Source organism: Falco rusticolus, chromosome 18, assembly GCF_015220075.1.
Source record: "Falco rusticolus isolate bFalRus1 chromosome 18, bFalRus1.pri, whole genome shotgun sequence".
NCBI classification, from domain to species: Eukaryota; Metazoa; Chordata; class Aves; order Falconiformes; family Falconidae; genus Falco; species Falco rusticolus.
The window spans coordinates 4,613,927-4,632,622 of record NC_051204.1 but is presented as its reverse complement, the minus strand read 5'-3'; the positions used below and the strand labels follow the sequence as shown (position 1 = coordinate 4,632,622).

Below are 18,696 nucleotides of genomic sequence, written 5' to 3'. Positions count from 1 at the left end.
TTATGGAAATGCTGTGGGAAAGTGGAGCTGCTCCTGCCTCTGCCCCCCGGCCCTCCCCACAGCCCCCCCATGGCCCCTCTTCTTGCCACCTCAGCAACTGCTGCCACATCACCGTTTATTGTCTGCCTTGGCTCTGGCAGGCAGGAGCTCTGCCACTTCGAATCGAGGTGCTGGCCGTCTGCGGGAGGCAGGATGGGGGCAGCCCAGGGATGGGAGGCTGCAGGAGCAGTAAAATCACAGGCAGCACGCATGGGGGTGGGCAAGCACAAGGTCCTGCAGGACAGAGGCAGGCAGCAGCTCCGAGCAATGGTGAGATGTCAGGGGGACTCAGGCAGGGGCTGCAGGACGGAATTGGACAGCTAGCAGAGCAACGGGCAGGCAACAGGCGTGCGGAGTGCAGCCCTCACCCCTGCAGCAGCCCAAAGCCTGCAGGACGCACACCCCACCAAGAACCGGGGGAACCTGCCCTGAGGATGCAGGCGAACACACCAGTAGGTGCAAACACACAAACCCAGAGGGAATGGGCAACCTGGAGCATCCCACGTGTAAGGATGGAGCAAGGAGATGCAGACAAAGCTCTGCTTGCTGCCCACCCTGGCCCCAGCCACATCCTCACCCTTGAGGTCTGTCAGTGTCTCCCCCAGCTGCTTGAGCACCACCGCCTTCTCCTCCAGCTCCTGCACAGGGATGAGCCGGTGGTTGTGGGCCAAATCCTTCTGGATCTTCTCCACCGACTTCTCCAGGTCACTGTGAGCACAGAGGCAGGGCAGGGGTGTCACTGCTGCTCCAGGATGCTGGGGAGCCCCAGGGGTGGCCAGCTTTGCAGGTCCTCACGCAGCAGAGGGGAGAGGACAGCTGGGCTGGGGACCCCTCCTCATGCTAGTCATGCTGTCAAGGATGTGACCTGGCACCGTGCAGAGCTGATGATTTACACCCATGGAGGATCTGGCCCATTGAGGCCAGTGGGCAAGGACCCCCCTCCCCAGTTGCGTGCCCAGCTCTGCCACCAGCCCTGGCTCACTTGAGCTGCTGGGTGATCAGCTCCTCCTCGTTGAGGTAACGGAGCCGTTCCTCTTCCACCAAGCTGCGCTGGCGCTGCAGCGGGTCCTCGTGCTTGCGCATGGTGTCCGTCACCCGCACACTGATCTCCGTCTCTGTCCGCCGCAGCATCGTCTTCACCATCTCCTGGTTCTGCAGCTGCAGGGATGAGGAGGGGGGATTCAGGCTGGGCAAGATCCCCCCGCGATGGATAACCAACCCCATGCAAAATCACCAGGAAAGGGCGATTTATCCATGCCAAGAAGAGCTGGGCCAGGTTGGGGACCCCCCTGCCGCCACCCCCGGGACCCACCTGCAGCTTCTTGAGCTGCTGCAGCTGGTTGCGGAGGTCGCTGGTGTTCTGCTGCAGGTCGTGGAGGTGCAGCTGCATGTGCAAGCGGGTGATGGCGGTGGGCTGCCCCGCCGGCGTGCTAGTGGCGGAGGGCGGTGGGGGTGCAGGCACTGGTGTCCCCATGCCACTGCGGCTGGTCGCTGCGGGGAGGGCAAGCAGAGGCTGCTGAGGGAAGGTATCCCACCCCGGGGGAGGCTGCAGGCTCCGCTCCTCTGCTTTTCCCAGGAAAGACCTCTCTTTCCCTACCCCCTGCTTCAGTCCAGCCGTTCTGGGGTGGTCTCCAAAACTACCCCATCCACAGCACCCCCAGGCTGGCTCCACAGAAAGGCCACCCCAGAGCTGCCCCTTAGCATCACGGGGCGGGGGGGTCCCGCTGGTTGTTGGCAGGTGGTGGGGGCTGCAGACCCCTGCTCCTGCACCCACCCTAGGACTCCCAGCAGCTGCGGGGCAGGGGGAGGGGGTGCTGCAGGGTGAGGGGCTGGCTCTCCAGTCACTTACACGCTGATGGGGGGGTCCCACCGTTGGTGGCTTCTGTCTTCTCGCTGCAATGAAAGAGAGGAGCGAGGGTGGACCAGGCGCCTCCATCCTCACCGGCTCAGGGGGCTGCAGGGGCATGGGGGGGGGCTGGCATCCCCTGGGAGGGGAGCAGGAGCCCCCAGCCTCACAGCAAGCAGCCCAGCTGGAGGCATCCCCCTCCCCGCAACAGATCCGGGGTCCCACGCCTGCTGTCCCGCTCCATACCTGGGGGTCTCAGCCTCGGAGCCACGGAGCAGCGCGCTCTGCACCAGCCCCGTCAGGCTGGCGATCTGCTTCTCCATCGCCTCCATCCGCTCCCTGCCGTGGGGAAGGGAGAGAGGCCAGGTCAGGAGGTGGCTCCGGCACCACCAACACGCTCAGGGTCATCCTGCCCTGCACCCACCGGGTCCCTGCATGTCCCCGGAGGGACACTGGGGAGGTGGCAGCGCTGCTGTCACCAGCAACATCCACCTCCTTCGTTCCCTCTCCTTGCCTCCGGCTCCACCGCATCGCTCCCCTCAGCACAATTCGGTGCTTCACTGCCCATCCCAGCACCGCTGCAGCGGTGGTGATGGGGCCAAGCCTTCCTCTGCTCTTCCTCTCCCTCCCCAGCTGCACCGAGGGGTGACCACCAGAGCAGCAAAGCTCATATCTGTGGGGGGTTCCCCTGTGCCCCATCTCACCTCGTTTCGGTGTCCTTGGCCGGTCCAGGGGAGCCGAACCCCGAGAGCGGGCGGTCGCCGGGGCCGGGGAAGAGCTCCGGTGGGCCGGAGGAGCTGGGGTTGCGCGGCTTGTTGACGGGGCTGTCCATGAAGACGGAGGAGCAGGAGTCCTTGCGGAAGGACTGACGGACGGGTGAGGAGCGGCTGGGGGGTCCCGAGTAGGGGCTGTGCGGGCTCTGCCCCGGCTGCACGTCCATGAGCCGGCCATCAGCCATCTTCTGGGGGGAGGAGGGGGGCATGCGGAAACCCAGGCCAGGTCCGTACGTCTCGCTGTAAATGGGTGCGTTGGGCTTGTACAGGCTGTCCTCCAGCTCCGTCTGCAAGGCGGCCGCCGAGTAGGTGCTGAGGGAACGAACGGAGCCCCGCTTGTACAGCCCCCCCGAGTAGCCGAAGGGGTCTCCCATGCCAGCCAGGGACTGGGTGGAGGTGATGCTGAGCCGCCCCTCATGCACCATGCCGTAGGGATCGGCGTACAGCCCCTCGTTCTTCACCAGCACTACGTTCTTCCCAGCCAGGTCCTCATCCGGCTTCACGTCCCGGCGCTCCAGGATGGCGCTGGGGCTGGGCGAGACGCCCTGGGCGGGCGGCAGGTTGGAGAGACGCTCGCTGTGGTGGACGGGGCTGCCGGCGTAGGAGGGCGGGCGACCCCCGCTGTAGGACATGCGGGAGCGGGACGGGGAGGAGGACTGGAGCACCGGCGGAGGGGAGCCGGAGGTGAGGTGGGAAGCCGGGGACATGTTGTTCAGCCGGCGGGTGGGAGATGACTCCCTGGAGGTGTACACCATCTCCCGCTGCGGAAAGGGGCAGGGGGTGTCAGCACCACGTCCCTGCGGGCTGGCCCCCTGCCCTCGCCCTGCCCTGCTGGGACCCTGCCTCGCTGCACCCCTCCGACCACCCGGATCTCCAGCTCCTGCACCTTCACCTGGCCTTGGCAAACAGCAGCTCCCTCACTCCCACCCAGGAGTGGGACGATTTATTCTGATGAATCCCCTAATTATCATGTTTATTACCCTACTGTCAGGCTTCAAACATCCATTCTCTTAAAGTAACACTTAACAACGCTGGAACCTGGCAAGACAAATCGCAGCCATTACTCCTTCCACAAACACACGCAATTACCAGTCCCTGTCTCCATCACTTTCTCTCTTTACTGGTCCCAGCCCGCTGGGTGCACCCACGCTGCGGGCTCTCCCCGCAACACCCCATTGTTCCCCCTTACCCTCAGGTCCCCGTTGGTGATGTGCGAGGCTGGGAAGGAGGCGTAGAGCGGCTCTTTCCGGTAGATTTTAATGATGCTTCTGTCCTGGATGTCGCTGCAAGGAGAGGCAGAGCCGTGAGCATCCTGGAGAGGCAGCCACCGAGCCCCCAGCAAGTCCCAGCCACCGGACTGCACCCGTGCCCATCCTTCTGCTTTCATCCCACTAATTTGTGATGCCCTTCAAGAAAGGACAATCAACCTGCGGTGGATTTCTGAGCCCCCCCCCCCATCCTCACCGGACATCCTCCAGCTCATAGAAGACATTGCGCGACTCGTCCTTGATGAGGATGGCAGTGTTGGGGGACTTCAGCATCCCCATGGTGAGCTTCTGGGGGAACATGTGGACAATGAGGGCGTGCAGGGTGTCCATGCTGCTGATCTCGTGGGTGATGTGGACGCGCCTCGTCTCATCCCCAAACTGCAGGAAAAGGACCCCTGGAAGGAGAGGGAGCAGAGAGCGGTGAGGTGTGCCTGCATCCCTTCGCCACGCAGCGCCGAAGACGTGCCGGGACCAGTGATGCTTGCCATGTGTGCCCAGCCAAGGGCTTGGGGACCTCTGGTCACCCTGGAGCAGCGAGGCCGAAGGCAGCTCATCCCCCTCAGCCACCCTTCACGGCGTGTGGTGCCCCCCACTCCTCCTGGGGTTGGTTATTTGGGCAGATACAAACCGATCCCACTGCTGGCACATGCCAGCACCTGCCCGCAGCAGCAGGCAGAGGGGTTTGGGGGTGGCCGGGCACGTTCGTGCTGCCCGTCCCGGGGGCATGGGGTCCCGAGGGTACCTGGCGACCGCAGCTTCGTCTGGCTGGTGGAGCGGGACAAGGGCAAGCTCTGCCGGAATCGGTTCATCCTGTTGAACCCCAGGGGCAGCTCCGCTTCCGACATGGTTTCCAGGGATTCGGCCGAGGCGAAGGAGAGTTTGGCTTGATCGGCCAAGCCGGGCTGGGAGCCCTGGGAGTGTCGGGAGCTCCTCGTCTGGAAGGGGAGAGGAGAGAGGTCAGGGGAGAGCGGCGTTGGGTACCCCAGCCCCGGTGTGCTGCTCCTGCCTTTCCTCCGGAGCCCGGTGCCAGGATGGAGAGGCTCGGGTGAGGCTGAGCCGCATCCAGGGATGCTCAGTCCTGGATCCCTGGCTGAGTCAGCACACTGTGGTCCGGATACAGCACCAGCTCCAGGCTTCCTCCACCTCCCGCTCTAGGCAGGTACAATCCTGTACGGTCCCCTTGCCTCCTGCAATTGCTCGCTCACGTTTTCCGCGTCAGGCTGGCAGCACGCTGCATTTCCAAGCCTCCCAGCATCGTTCCAGGCACCTTTGAATCCCCCCCACCAGCAACCTACTGGAAATCAAACCAGCACTAGCTAGCTGGTGACAGAGCCAGGGCTCACATGCAAGCACTGGAATAACCTTAGCAATTACAGGAGGTTACACATCCATTACACCAATGAACCAGCTCCCGGGAAACATAAATGCCTGGCTTATTCTGGAAGCAAAGCAGCGGCAAGGTTTATGGCTGCCTGAGCCAAGGGGAAAGTAATGGGTTTGGGTTTAGAGCAGTAAAAATGTAATATGCCAGGAGTCCAATCTCACACGGCCAAGTGTGTAGCCACTGCGTAAAAAGTTCAAGCTACAGACACAGGATTTATGCACAAACATCTCCAAACTGGCAGCTGGACCCCCCTGCCACAGGTACCCGCGAATGCTGCCCGCCGATACTCGGGAATACTCGATTTTCCAGACTCATGTTTAACGTTGGCAAATCAAACGGGGAGAACAAACAGCTCCTGGGGTGTGGAAAAGGCGGCGTGGAAGGGACAACAGCTCTATTTTAACACCAAAAAGAAAAATCAATATGAAATGATAACAGCCATCATCATGATTCAAATTAGACATTAATTGGAAGATTTAATTAATCCTGTGGGGCGGGGTTTTCTAGCACTTGAAATGTTCTCGCTCTAGCTAATTGCTGGAAAATTGACTGCTTCGTTTTGTTGTTGTTGTTTTAGCACAAAGCATGCTGGCAGCGCAGATGCTTAAAGTCTTACATCAAGAAAGGGAAGCGGGGCTGGACTGAAGCTGGGCCAGCGCAGCCACCAGCGCCGGCCGCGGGGGGCCAGGGGGGCTTTGCAGCAGGTGAGGGAGCTGCAGTGAGCAGGTGATGGAGGGACTTGGTCTCCTCTCCCCCCTGTTCATGGCGCGCAGGTTTTGGGGGGTCCCCCTCTTTGCACAGCCCTGGGAAAGCTTGAGGGCTGGTGGTCCCCCATCTCCAGCTGCCGTGCCGCCCCCCAGCTCCCGATGCAGGATGGCTCCTTGGCCAGAGGGAAGCGCAGGGATGGGGCAGGATACGACCCACGCTGCCAGCGCTGCACCTCAGCCTGGCTTTGCCCTCCCAGCAGCCCCTTCCTCGTGCTCTGTACCAGCGGGGTCTCACCGTGCCCCGGCCCCATCCATCCCTCCCTGCTCCCCCCAGCCAGAGTCCACATCTGGCTGGACCTTAACAGCTGTTGAGCTTTCAGGTGGGATGACAAAAGGTGCTGGCTCATCCCCCTCCCCAGGGCGTGTTTTGTCTGGAGACAATAATCATAAGAAAAATTGATTTAGCTGAGGGGGGGTGGATTTCTGCCTCCCCCTCCTCGTGGCATGATGGGGCGGCTGAGACGGTGTTGCCATGTAGCATCCTTGTTGCTAAGGGCTGTGCCAGTGTGCGTGCTTCAGTGCATCACTCCAGCACACCTGGTCCCTACAGCCCCTATAGCACAACACCCCAGCCCCTACAGCACGACACCCCCATGCACAGCGGCCCCTACAGCCCCTACAGCACGACACCCCCGTGCACAGCGGCCCCTACAGCCCCTACAGCACGACACCCCCGTGCACAGTGGTCCCTACAGCCCCTACAGCACGACACCCCCGTGCACAGCGGTCCCTACAGCCCCTACAGCACGACACCCCCGTGCACAGCGGCCCCTACAGCCCCTACAGCACGACACCCCCATGCACAGCGGCCCCTACAGCCCCTACAGCACGACACCCCCATGCACAGCGGCCCCTACAGCCCCTACAGCACGACACCCCCATGCACAGCGGCCCCTACAGCCCCTACAGCACGACACCCCCATGCACAGCGGTCCCTACAGCCCCTACAGCACGACACCCCCATGCACAGCGGCCCCTACAGCCCCTACAGCACGACACCCCCGTGCACAGCGGCCCCTACAGCCCCTACAGCACGACACCCCCGTGCACAGTGGTCCCTACAGCCCCTACAGCACGACACCCCCGTGCACAGCGGCCCCTACAGCCCCTACAGCACGACACCCCCGTGCACAGCGGCCCCTACAGCCCCTACAGCACGACACCCCCGTGCACAGCGGTCCCTACAGCCCCTACAGCACGACACCCCCATGCACAGCGGTCCCTACAGCCCCTACAGCACGACACCCCCATGCACAGCGGCCCCTACAGCCCCTACAGCACGACACCCCCATGCACAGCGGCCCCTACAGCCCCTACAGCACGACACCCCCATGCACAGCGGCCCCTACAGCCCCTACAGCACGACACCCCCATGCACAACGGTCCCTACAGCCCCTACAGCACGACACCCCCATGCACAGCGGCCCCTACAGCCCCTACAGCACGACACCCCCATGCACAGCGGTCCCTACAGCCCCTACAGCACGACACCCCCATGCACAGCGGTCCCTACAGCACGACACCCCCATGCACAGCGGTCCCTACAGCCCCTACAGCACGACACCCCCATGCACAACGGTCCCTACAGCCCCTACAGCACGACACCCCCATGCACAGCGGCCCCTACAGCCCCTACAGCACGACACCCCCATGCACAGCGGCCCCTACAGCCCCTACAGCACGACACCCCCATGCACAGCGGCCCCTACAGCCCCTACAGCACGACACCCCCATGCACAGCGGCCCCTACAGCCCCTACAGCACGACACCCCCATGCACAGCGGCCCCTACAGCCCCTACAGCACGACACCCCCATGCACAGCGGTCCCTACAGCCCCTACAGCACGACACCCCCATGCACAGCGGCCCCTACAGCCCCTACAGCACGACACCCCCATGCACAGCGGTCCCTACAGCCCCTACAGCACGACACCCCCCATGCACAGCGGTCCCTACAGCCCCTACAGCACGACACCCCCGTGCACAGCGGTCCCTACAGCCCCTACAGCACGACACCCCCGTGCACAGCGGTCCCTACAGCCCCTACAGCACGACACCCCCGTGCACAGCGGTCCCTACAGCCCCTACAGCACGACACCCCCATGCACAGCAGCCCCTACAGCCCCTACAGCACGACACCCCCATGCACAGCGGCCCCTACAGCCCCTACAGCACGACACCCCCATGCACAGCGGCCCCTACAGCCCCTACAGCACGACACCCCCATGCACAGCGGCCCCTACAGCCCCTACAGCACGACACCCCCATGCACAGCGGTCCCTACAGCCCCTACAGCACGACACCCCCATGCACAGCGGTCCCTACAGCCCCTACAGCACGACACCCCCATGCACAGCGGTCCCTACAGCCCCTACAGCACGACACCCCCATGCACAGCGGCCCCTACAGCCCCTACAGCACGACACCCCCCATGCACAGCGGCCCCTACAGCCCCTACAGCACGACACCCCCATGCACAGCGGTCCCTACAGCCCCTACAGCACGACACCCCCATGCACAGCGGCCCCTACAGCCCCTACAGCACGACACCCCCATGCACAGCAGCCCCTACAGCCCCTACAGCACGACACCCCCATGCACAGCGGTCCCTACAGCCCCTACAGCCCCTACAGCATGACACCCCCATGCACAGCAGCCCCTACAGCCCCTACAGCACGACACCCCCGTGCACAGTGGTCCCTACAGCCCCTACAGCACGACACCCCCATGCACAGCAGCCCCTACAGCCCCTATAGCACGACACCCCCGTGCACAGCTGTCCCTATAGTAGCCTGCAGGATGGCTGTGGGAGCAGGGCAGTGGGGAGTGCTGCCCTGCTCCAGGTGAGCCCAGACCCCTCCCATCTTTTGCCTCTGCCCCAGGGTTGCAGGTGACCTGAAGTAATTAAGTTTACCTGATGGAGCTAATTATGGTATCAATCAAAAAAAAAAAAAAAAAAAAAAAAAAAATAGGCAAAAAAGGGCAAGATGGAAATTAATGGATTTTTAGCCTGGAAGGGACAGTTCTGGGCTGACGCTCAGCACAATGTGCTCTCCCAGCCCGAGCAGGGATGCAGCAGCCCCACAAAGCCCTGGCTGGCCCCAGGGGAAGCGCTGTACCCCCCTCCCCAGCACCCCCCACTGCAGGGCACCTCCATGGGCACGGGACCCTCCGTGGCTGGGCACAGGACCCCCGCCTACCCCAGCCAAGGCAGGATGATGGCGAGCTGGAAAGGACGGACCCTGGGGGGGGACGACACAGGACGGGACTCCAAGCGCTATGTGGCAGGGGGGTCTGTGCCATTGCTTGCCTGTGGCATTTTGGCCACACTGGCTTTGCCGGGGGGTGCAGCCGGGTGCCCACGGAGCGTTGCCACGGCGGGGAGCCAGGATGCCCAGCGAGGGGGGGGGAGCACGGCGGCTGCACCGTGCAGCCCATTAATGAGCTGATTCCGAGGGAATTGTTTTTTATTGCTCTGCCTCACTAATGACTTACGCTGCTATAAGATAATAGGTTAACTGACAACTCAGCTCCCCCGCATCCTGCCTCCTGCCCCTGCCAGCGGCTGGTAGCCCTGGGGCAGCTCCACTTGCCCCTCAGCCCCATTCACAGCACCTGCAGCCTTGCTGGAGCAGGTGGGACCTGGTCACCGAGGCCACGGCTCACCCCAAGCATGTCAGGACCTGACACACTCACGTAGCTTCATCCATCACCATGGAGTTTAAAAGGGGTGCTCAGCTCCCTGCTTTGCCACAGATGCTTGGGGCGGGGGGGGCAATCCTGCTTTGCTGGGTGCCACCACGGGATGAGCAGTGCCTGGACCTGTCTGTGCCAGTGCCTACACTGACAGGGTGGATGTCCCCTGGTGTCACGGGGGAATATGTCACCTCATTGAGCGCTGTCCATCCAGGGGAGGGGGAAATGTGGGGCTGCAGGTGCTTCCCTGGTCCTGGGGGCACGCAAGGCTCTGGGGCTCCCCAGGTGCTGGCCAGGACCCGTGCTCAGGATGCGTGGGCTGAGCTTTCAATCTGATGCAGGATATAAATAAACATCAAACCCTCGCCGCCATCTCTGGAAAGGAAAGGGTGTTCTCTGCCTGGCCCAGACCGTACCACGCACCGCAGCCCAGGAGGATATCAAAGGCTGCAACAGGCAAGTACTGAGCAGACAACAACGATCCTAAAATCCTCCTGTTTCGGGAGCACCCTCCATCCCAAACGCCTCACCTTCCCGCCTGCCTGCTGCATATTAAAGGCCCATGGCCAGCCCGTGGCGAGGGGTGATGCTGGCACCTATCCAGGGCACTGCTCTGCACGCTGCTGTGACCACGCAGATCCCACCCCGCACAGCTCCCAGCTGGGGAAGGCTCTTGGGGTGCAGGATAAATCCCAGTGCTTTGCAGGGAGGTGGCCAGCAAAAAAGGGTGTTTTGCCTCCTGCTTCTCAGCTGCACCCCCCGGCAGGGGCAGTTTTGCCCAAGCCCAGACCCCCCCCACAAAGGGCTCCTGCAACTTCAGAAGAGCCCAGCACCCCCTGTGGGCACCGAGATCTTTCCCCGTGGCATCTGAAACCCACCCACGGTGGCAGTGAGGAGCTGGAGGGGAGGGGACGCAGCTCTCCCGCTTGCTGTCCCTGCACCGCAGCGATGCCACGCTGGGAGATGACCCATTTCTTGCTGGGCCAGCATCACAGCACAGGGTTAATACTGTGCTGGGCTGATTCCTGCCCCAGCAGCTGTACTGGGAGCATCGCGGGGCTGGCTCAGCAGCAGCACCCCCAAGCCCACGGTCCCAACACCTGCCCCGCACCGCGGACGACAGCGTGGGAAGCAGCGGGTTCAGGGGCAGAGCACAAAGGGAAGGCGCAGGAATGTGGCTGCCCAGAAACAAAACAAAAGCTGCTCAAGGCCAGGGGGCAGCGGGGCAGGAGCTCCGGCCCCAGCTGGCACCGCTGGCAGGGAAGGCGTCGAGCAGCCCCCTTTGGGAGCGCAGAGCTGCGGCGAATGTGGTGACGGGCACCAAGGTCAGGGTGTCTGCAGCCCACCCTGGGGACAAAACTTGCTCGTGCTATCTGCCGGGGAGCAGTTTCAAACCCCCTGGGAGCCTTCTGCATGCTACAGCCACGGAAATCTCGCTGGCGGAGAAGCATCAGCAAAACTTTGCACCTTGGGAGTGCACCACGGGTGCGATCTGGGTGATGCTCCCCGTGCAAACGCACCCAGCTCCCCCCAAGCCCCTCCTGGGGAAGGCAGCGGAGCCAGGCTGCGAACGGCACTGGGAACCCCCCTGACACCAGTGGGGCCAGGAGCATCCCCAGCCCCGCCCCCCCCACCCCCCGTGCCTCCCGGGGAATCTTATATAAAAGAGGTGGGATGGAGAATGGAGGGAGACTTGGGGGCTTTGTCTTTTATCTCCCCAGAGCTAAAAAAAGATACAATTAAGCGATTATTTTAGCTCCTAAAACTCCCAACAATCCCTTTACTGTCAGTGCAGAAGCAGCTTCATTATATCTGCCTGGCTAGATAAGGATGCTTCTCTCCTCTCCCCTCCCTTCTTGTCCTCATCCCCCCCTCCCCTCCTTCCACACCCCTCTCCTATTTACCCTCCCCAGCTTGCAGGGCTGAATGTGCAGAGCTGGAGGGAAGGAAGGAAGGAGCCAAGGAGCCAGTAGTGTTTGGGGGATGCGGGTGAGGAGTGGGATTGTCTCTCTGGACCTGGCAGTGATGGGCACCCCCGTTATCCCGCTGGAATGGGGGCGAGCAGCCGAGCTGCTGGGTGTGGATGGAGAGCAGAGGTGGCTGCAGGGAAGAGGGAGGGAGTTGAGCAGAGGGATCAGGGGCACAAAGGAGCGTGGCAGAAGGAGTTTGGAGGGAGCGGAGCTGGGGCAGAGAAGCAGCTCTGGACCTCCCGCAGGGCACTTCAAAGAAGCTAGGAGGGGGAAAAAAAAAAAAACCAACCAAAAAAACAAGAAAGAATGCGTGGGGAAAGGATCCTGCTCCAGGATGGAGCAGGGCACTCTGCAGCTGTTCCCATGCAAAACTCAAAGCCACCGGAGCTCATTAGTATTTCCACTCACTCGCTAAGACAGGCAGCAACCCTGACCCGGCGAAGGGACCCTCGGAGACGGAGCAAAGGGTTTGTCACAGCGGAGGCAGCTGAGCCTCTGCCAGCCCCTCGTTCCTACCCACAGTGGGCTCCGAGGGTGGTGCTGGACTTGACCCGAGAAGAAAGCAGCCATCTCAGGCCCGTTTCTGCTTGGCCCCTCTGTACATCACACCCCGCCAGCGCTCAGTAACCTGTGGTGCTCCGGGGTGCTTCAGCCATGGTAAGAATATTATTTGCAACAAGGACAACGGGCAGCAGAAGGGGGTGCCTGAGCACCCTGCTGAGACGTGCGCAGGGCACACGGCTCCTCTTCCCTCAACCCAGCACCCAGCCCAGCTCAGCCCCAGCCCCGCAGCCCCTCTCCCCCTCAAAAACCAGCTGGGAGAGCCAGAACCCAGCCCACAAGCGCCGATACAGACCTGTAGTCGCAGCTGGGATGGATAAGCCCTTGCTGTCCTAATGCCACAGGCAGCGTCTGGCCCCGAGCTCAGCCTCTCCCCACGAGCCCGTTGTCACCAGGCAAAGCAGCCAGGGCTGTGCCGGACAGCTGTTGCGGGGCTGGGTCCAGCAGCAGCCCCCGGACCCCCCCCCAGCTCACGCTCCATCCTGCCCCATTGGCAGGGATGATGCACTGGAGTGTGTCCGGGCTGGCCGGGCATCGCCCTTGCACGGGTGGATGGAGCCCTGCAAAGGTCCTGGGCAACCGCACGGCTCTGCCACGCTGCCACCTTGCCAGCCCCTGCCTGTTTGCATCTCCTCTGCCATGCCACATGATGGGGATAAAGGCGAGGGCCCCCTAAAATCCACCCCAGGCAGCTTGGGAAACAGCTGGCATGGTGCTGGCGAGCCCAGCCCTGGCAAAGCAACGCAACCGCTTATTTACCAAGTACATAAACCCCCGGCTCCAGCCCCTGGTTGGACACTGATCTGGATTAATTCCTCATAATCCCCCTCTCACCATTTAATCCAGCATCTGACTACAGGTCCCATCTGGTGGTGTGCTGAGCTCTTGGGATGGGCACTGGAGCTCAGCACCCTGATGGTCCAGGCTGTGCTGGGGCTGGGGAGACCCCAGCAGCCTCCAGCTGCAATGCTGGGAGTGGGGAAGGATGTTTTGGCATCACTGCTGTGCAGATGCTCGAGTTGTTGCTGAGCTGTGCTGGGAGTCACCCCGTGCTCTTGCTGTGGGACCAGGGTGAGCCACTGCACCTTCCTGTGCCATCTCCTGGCACAGCATCCCTTGGAGCCGGCATCGGGAAAGAGCCACGGGAGAGGGTAACGGGACCCCTCATGTGAGGTCCTACCTGATGCTTCTTGGACCCTTGCTCTCCATCAGTCTTCTCCATCCCTGCCTGTCTCCCTACCTATAAAAAAATATTTCTATATAAAATAATAAAAATATCTATTTCTCTCAGGCATTACCTGCATCTCTACCCCTGCCCGTGTCCACATTCCCTCATGCTGGTGCTCCAGGCCTCCTGTCCTGAATTCCCAGACTTTGGCTCACTGGAGCTAGCAGGGACCATCCCTCCTGGCAGCGTGAGGACTGCGACACTGCAGCACACCCCAGGGCCACCCTCCTCCAGGGCCAGCTGCCAACAGCTGTAGGGGACAGTCAATATTTACAAGCCAGAGCTGAAGGGGAGCATCTCGGAAAGCCTGGCCCAGCCCAGTGCTCCCAGTCTGCACCATTCCCAAGGTAAATGGATCTCAGAAACAAAGGGATGCGGGGAAAAAACAGTCAACATGGTCCCTTTGCCTCCTCACAGCTGGAAAAGCCTTTCAATGGACATTGCAGTGTGACCCCCATCCCCAAACACACAGGCTCAGTGCTGCTTCGCCGGGCTGCTCAGGGACACAGCCGAGCCTCCTCCATCCCAGCCGAGCCTCCTCCATCCATCTGTTAGAGATCTGTGTCTGTGTTAGGGGAGCTTGACTGGGAAAGCCTCTCCCTGCACAGCGGGGAGATGCCTGTGGAGATGCTTTCAATGCCCAGAGGAAGGGGCTGGGGCCCCTGGCCCCCCTGGGACCCCCCCTGGGTGAGGGGTCCCTTAGGATGTGCTGGGAAGTGGGGCTGGAGCCTTGGCCACTCGCCTGCGCTGCCAGCGAGGGTCAGCGGCGAATAAAGCCGTTAGCAAAGCTGGGAGAAAAACAACATCTGTCCCTCCTGCAGCTCTGCTTCTGTCAACATTTCCAAGGAAAATTTTAATTGAAATTTGAAACTTTTTTTTTTTTTTTTGAAGCAGCTCTGAGAGCTGTGAGAGAAGCAGGGGAGGGAGGGAGGGATTTCCAGGTATTTGTCCTGCAATGTCACACCCCACCCAACCCCCCACCCCATTTCTCTGCCTGCCTGCCCCCATCACAACATCACTGGGGGGCTCCAGCCAGGCCAGCCTGGTCCCATCTGTTTGCCTGGGGGTCATTCAGCCCAGCTCTCAGTACAGTGGTACCTGCCCATCCCTCTCTCCGAGATGCTGAGCTGAGAGCCCACCACCTCGGGCCCCTCCTGGGCCCCAGTGATGGCTGGAGGGGCTCCTGTGGAACGGAGGGCACACGTCAGTGCCCCAGGGTGTGGGACAGTGGATCTTTGCCAAATGAACTCCAGTTTGGACAACCCCTCTGAGACTCCTCAGTTCACATCAGGAGTGACCCAATGTGGCACTGACCCCCCTGCAAACAAACAGCTGCCAGTACATCGCAAACTGTTCCATTCATTCATTCATTCATTCCTAACAAACTCTGCTCATCCTTAATTATTGATGCTCCCGGAGAGTGAGTCAGCGAAGAGCTGCCGGCTGTTTTGTAAGAGGAGCAGAGCCCAGGTAACAGGACACGTCCCCAGCAGACAACATCTCACCTCGGGTCTGGCTGCTTATCACTCCTGGGGAGCATCCCCAACTAGAACACAGCATCTCTGACCGGGATACAGCATCCCTCACCAGGATGCAGCATCCCTAACCAGGATGCAGCATCCCCGACTAGAACGCAGCATCTCCAACTGGGATACAGCATCCCTGACCAAGATACGGCTTCCCCAGCACCTGGGCATCACCTCACCAGCCCCCCCAGCCCAGGTATCAGCTCTCAACTTTCAAACCAGTTTCAGAGAGGGCAGCCCAGCTGCCCCAGTACCACACACACTGAGTTCTTCCTGCACACCCCAGCTCAGGCACTTGATCCCAGCCAGCGGGGGCCGAGCAGATGCAGCTGAACCCTTCTGCATCCTTGTGCAGCGTTTCACACCAGCTCCACCAGCCAGGAATGCTGAGCTTCAGCAAAGCCTCCATGCAGGGAGGGACTTCCAGCAGCCCAGCTCCTGCATCCTGACATGGAGGAGCCAGGAGATGCCCAGCTGGGAAGAAAAGGAAGAAAGACTGGAGGTAACTGGGGCTGCAGCAGCAAAGGTGGAAGAAATGAGAGGTGCAGGGTGCTCTGAGCATCACATGAAGGGATATACTAGGGATATATCCGAGTCTCCCCCATCCAAGGGGGTTGTAGCCTATCCATCCCCTTCCACCAGCACCCACCCCTCGCACCCCGCCTGTGTCTTGCTGCCAAATTAAAAGCGTACCGCTCATGGCAGCAATAATTCATCCAACGTCTAATGCTCAACATTTTGTCAGGATTATCCCGATTAACCCAGAATTAATCCTGATCTCAATGTTAACAGGATTAGCGTTAAAATCGGATTAGTTTTTTAAACCGGACCCCTTGACTAAAGAAAGGGACCTTCCCCACCAGATGTGCACAGCCTGCTACCGGCGGCCAGCTGTGAGCGGGAGCCGGGCAGGAGCTCGCTGCCCTGCCATGGTATGATCCCTACAGCAGCATCTCCGTGACACCAGCATCACCAGCATCCGTGGCGCCTGCCCTGCACAGCCCACCAGCCACCCTCTGAAGGTGACAAGCAGGAGCCCGACGCTCGGATGTCCCATTTCCAAGCAGAAAACACCGTTTTGCCCTCGGACATGTCCCAGTTGGCTCCACAGGGAACACGGGGGGGCTGCTGGCCCCCTCTCTGCATTTTTTCCCCTTTTCCACTGGCACCAACAGCCTCCTGCCTTTGCCTGCCTGATGAATATTTAAAAGCCTGGATCCTCTGCAGCCTCATGAATATTGACGGATGCTGGTGGCCCTCCAGGGTGGCAGTGTCCCTCGGTCCCTCTCCCAGCATGGGCAGCCGGGTGGGCATCAGCACCTGCCTGGCAGAGGGGATCAGGATGCCCGCACGGGAGATGGCAGCTCCAAAGGGCTGTCCCCACCGCGCTGTGAATCCAGCCATGCTGAGGACCCTGCTGTGTTCAGTCCCCAAAATACTCACTTTCTTCCCAAAAGCGCAGGGGTGGAGCAGTCACATCACTAGCAGTGGGGCAGCAGGAGGTCCTGGTGCCCCGGGCAGGGCTGGAGCTGGGACCAGCCCCGGGTGAGGGGACACGTCATGCCCACTCATCCTCATCTCCCGGTGCTGGATGCAACCTTGGCTCCCCTGGGGAGGGTGTAATCATTAACCTCCCAGCAAAGGCAGCTGTGCTTTTGTTCCTGGAGTTGTTTTTCCCCCCGTGCCTCAAACAGGCACCTCCAGCCTGGCATCTGTGGGGAGAGGAGCATCCCTGCCATGAGATCCCAGGCAAACAGGCAGGGAGGGTCCAGAAACAGGCCTGATCCAGCACCTCCCTGAGACAGGAGATGGATTTTGTAGGGATATGTGGGTGGCGATACTTTTGGGGGTGAGGGTGCCAGTCCTGCCTCCATCCCTGCTACCTCGACCCCACGTGGACGTTCACCCCAACCATCCCCTTCCTCGCCGGGGCTGAGCGGCAGCCGCGTTCAATCCCTGTTTTCTGGCGATGCTGCCTTGTGTGACAGCATCTTCCAAAAATAAGCAAATTACTGCATCCTTCAGGGATGCTGGCGGATGGGAAGCAAAGCCAAGTGCGAGAGAGCAGCAGAAAGGGGACGGAGGGGAGAAGGGACAAGCCCTTGCTGGGTATCGCAGGGCTGCAGGGAGGGAGTACGGGCTGCAAACCAGTGGGGACACGGGGTAGCTGCATTAGTGACAGGGACTTCACAGTGACAGGTGACAAGGCTCAGCTCTCTGGTATCTGAAGCATGATTTGCTTTAACAGCTGTGCATGGGGAGGCCGTGCTCCGGGTAACATGTGCAGGTGCCTGTCAGGGAAAAAGGCACGAAGGGGCTGATTTAAAGTGCAAAAACAACAAAAAAAGAACCCCCAACTTCAGCAGCAACAGCCGGAGGAAAACAGCCACAACATGGGACGCCAGCCCAGACCTTGCTGCAGGTCCTGCTGATGCATCTCTCAGGTGAGTCACCTAGTCCCACCGTGCCTCAGTTTCCCCATCCTTACACCAAGGATGCTACTCTCACCACTGCTGCGGTAATAAAAATACTGACACCACCCAGGACCAAGAGATAACCAAACCCTGGAGAGCAGCTCCCGCGACAGGTCAGAAAACCAGTGAGTGCTCCAAGAGCAGAACGGCGGGAGGAGGTGGGAGCCGGTGCTCAGCAGCTGCTCCCCACTCCTGGGTCCACCCCAATGCCCTCCTCCAGCAAGCAATAAAATATTACGCAGCAAACGCCTGTCCCCGAGGATCAGGCGGATGCCAAGGCCACCGGGAGGGCGCAGGGAGGAGGGCTGGTGCAGGAGCCGCAGGATTACAGGAGCTAAGCCTGCCTGGCATTTGCTCGTCTCCTGCAAGTAAATACCGCTGCCTGCCTATAATACCGGCTGGGCAAACGCCTCGACTCCCCGGCTGGCCGATGGAAATGGGAAAAATGGTGCCCAGCCCCGTGCCGCAGCCCTGCTGGGGCGAAGGACACGGTGCCACAGCCCAGAGCCCTGGTCAAACCACCAGCCACTGCTGGAGCCAGAGCTGTGTGCTCCAGCACAGCCCCAGACACTTGTTCTAAAGACAAATGTCTCCTGTCCCCCTCGCTTTCTCCCTTCCACATCCCAGTCATTTTTCTCCCCAGAAGCTTTTGCTTTAGTCCCTTTGATGTTTCTCTAAAGTCCTGGCACCAAAGGACTTTACCTTTGGTTCTTCCCATTCCTCTCCCAGCCCAGGAGTGACAGCAAGGAGCCAGCCCACCCTTCTGTTAGCACAGCTGGAGCCCCCAGCCCTTGGCACTGCCTTGCTGCAGGGAAGCCCCCTCCCCGCTGCATCCCTGGGGATGTGCCCCCCCCCACCCCCGCCAGATCCAGGGATGCGTCCCTGGAGCCCCCCAAATCCTGCAAACCACAGGGCTGAGATGCTGCCACACAGGAGAGGCTGACAACCCAGAAAGATGGGTTTGGGTGACCCCAAAACGGGAGGATGGTGGCTGTGAGCTGCGACGCGGTTTAGGTGGTGGAAAGGCAGGTGGGTGTCAGGCTGTCCTGGCTGAGGGACTCGGGCATCTGCCTGGGGACTCGGGGACTGGCAGCAGCGTGACGATAGCCGTGGAGCAGCTGGATCGATGGCTCCGTGTGAGCACATTGCCTGACCCAGCTGCTG

General features: G+C 61.1%; 1 protein-coding gene across 1 annotated transcript in view; it reads right to left on the bottom strand.

The window, feature by feature from the left end:
- SRCIN1 (SRC kinase signaling inhibitor 1) overlaps positions 1-18,696 on the bottom strand; it is a 58,733-nt gene that overhangs the window by 12,558 nt on the left and 27,479 nt on the right. The window contains 9 exon segments of the mRNA XM_037410901.1: positions 617-747; positions 1,022-1,197; positions 1,352-1,530; positions 1,889-1,932; positions 2,132-2,224; positions 2,590-3,419; positions 3,848-3,941; positions 4,123-4,321; positions 4,669-4,861. Coding sequence (XP_037266798.1) covers positions 617-747; positions 1,022-1,197; positions 1,352-1,530; positions 1,889-1,932; positions 2,132-2,224; positions 2,590-3,419; positions 3,848-3,941; positions 4,123-4,321; positions 4,669-4,861 — 1,939 coding nt within the window.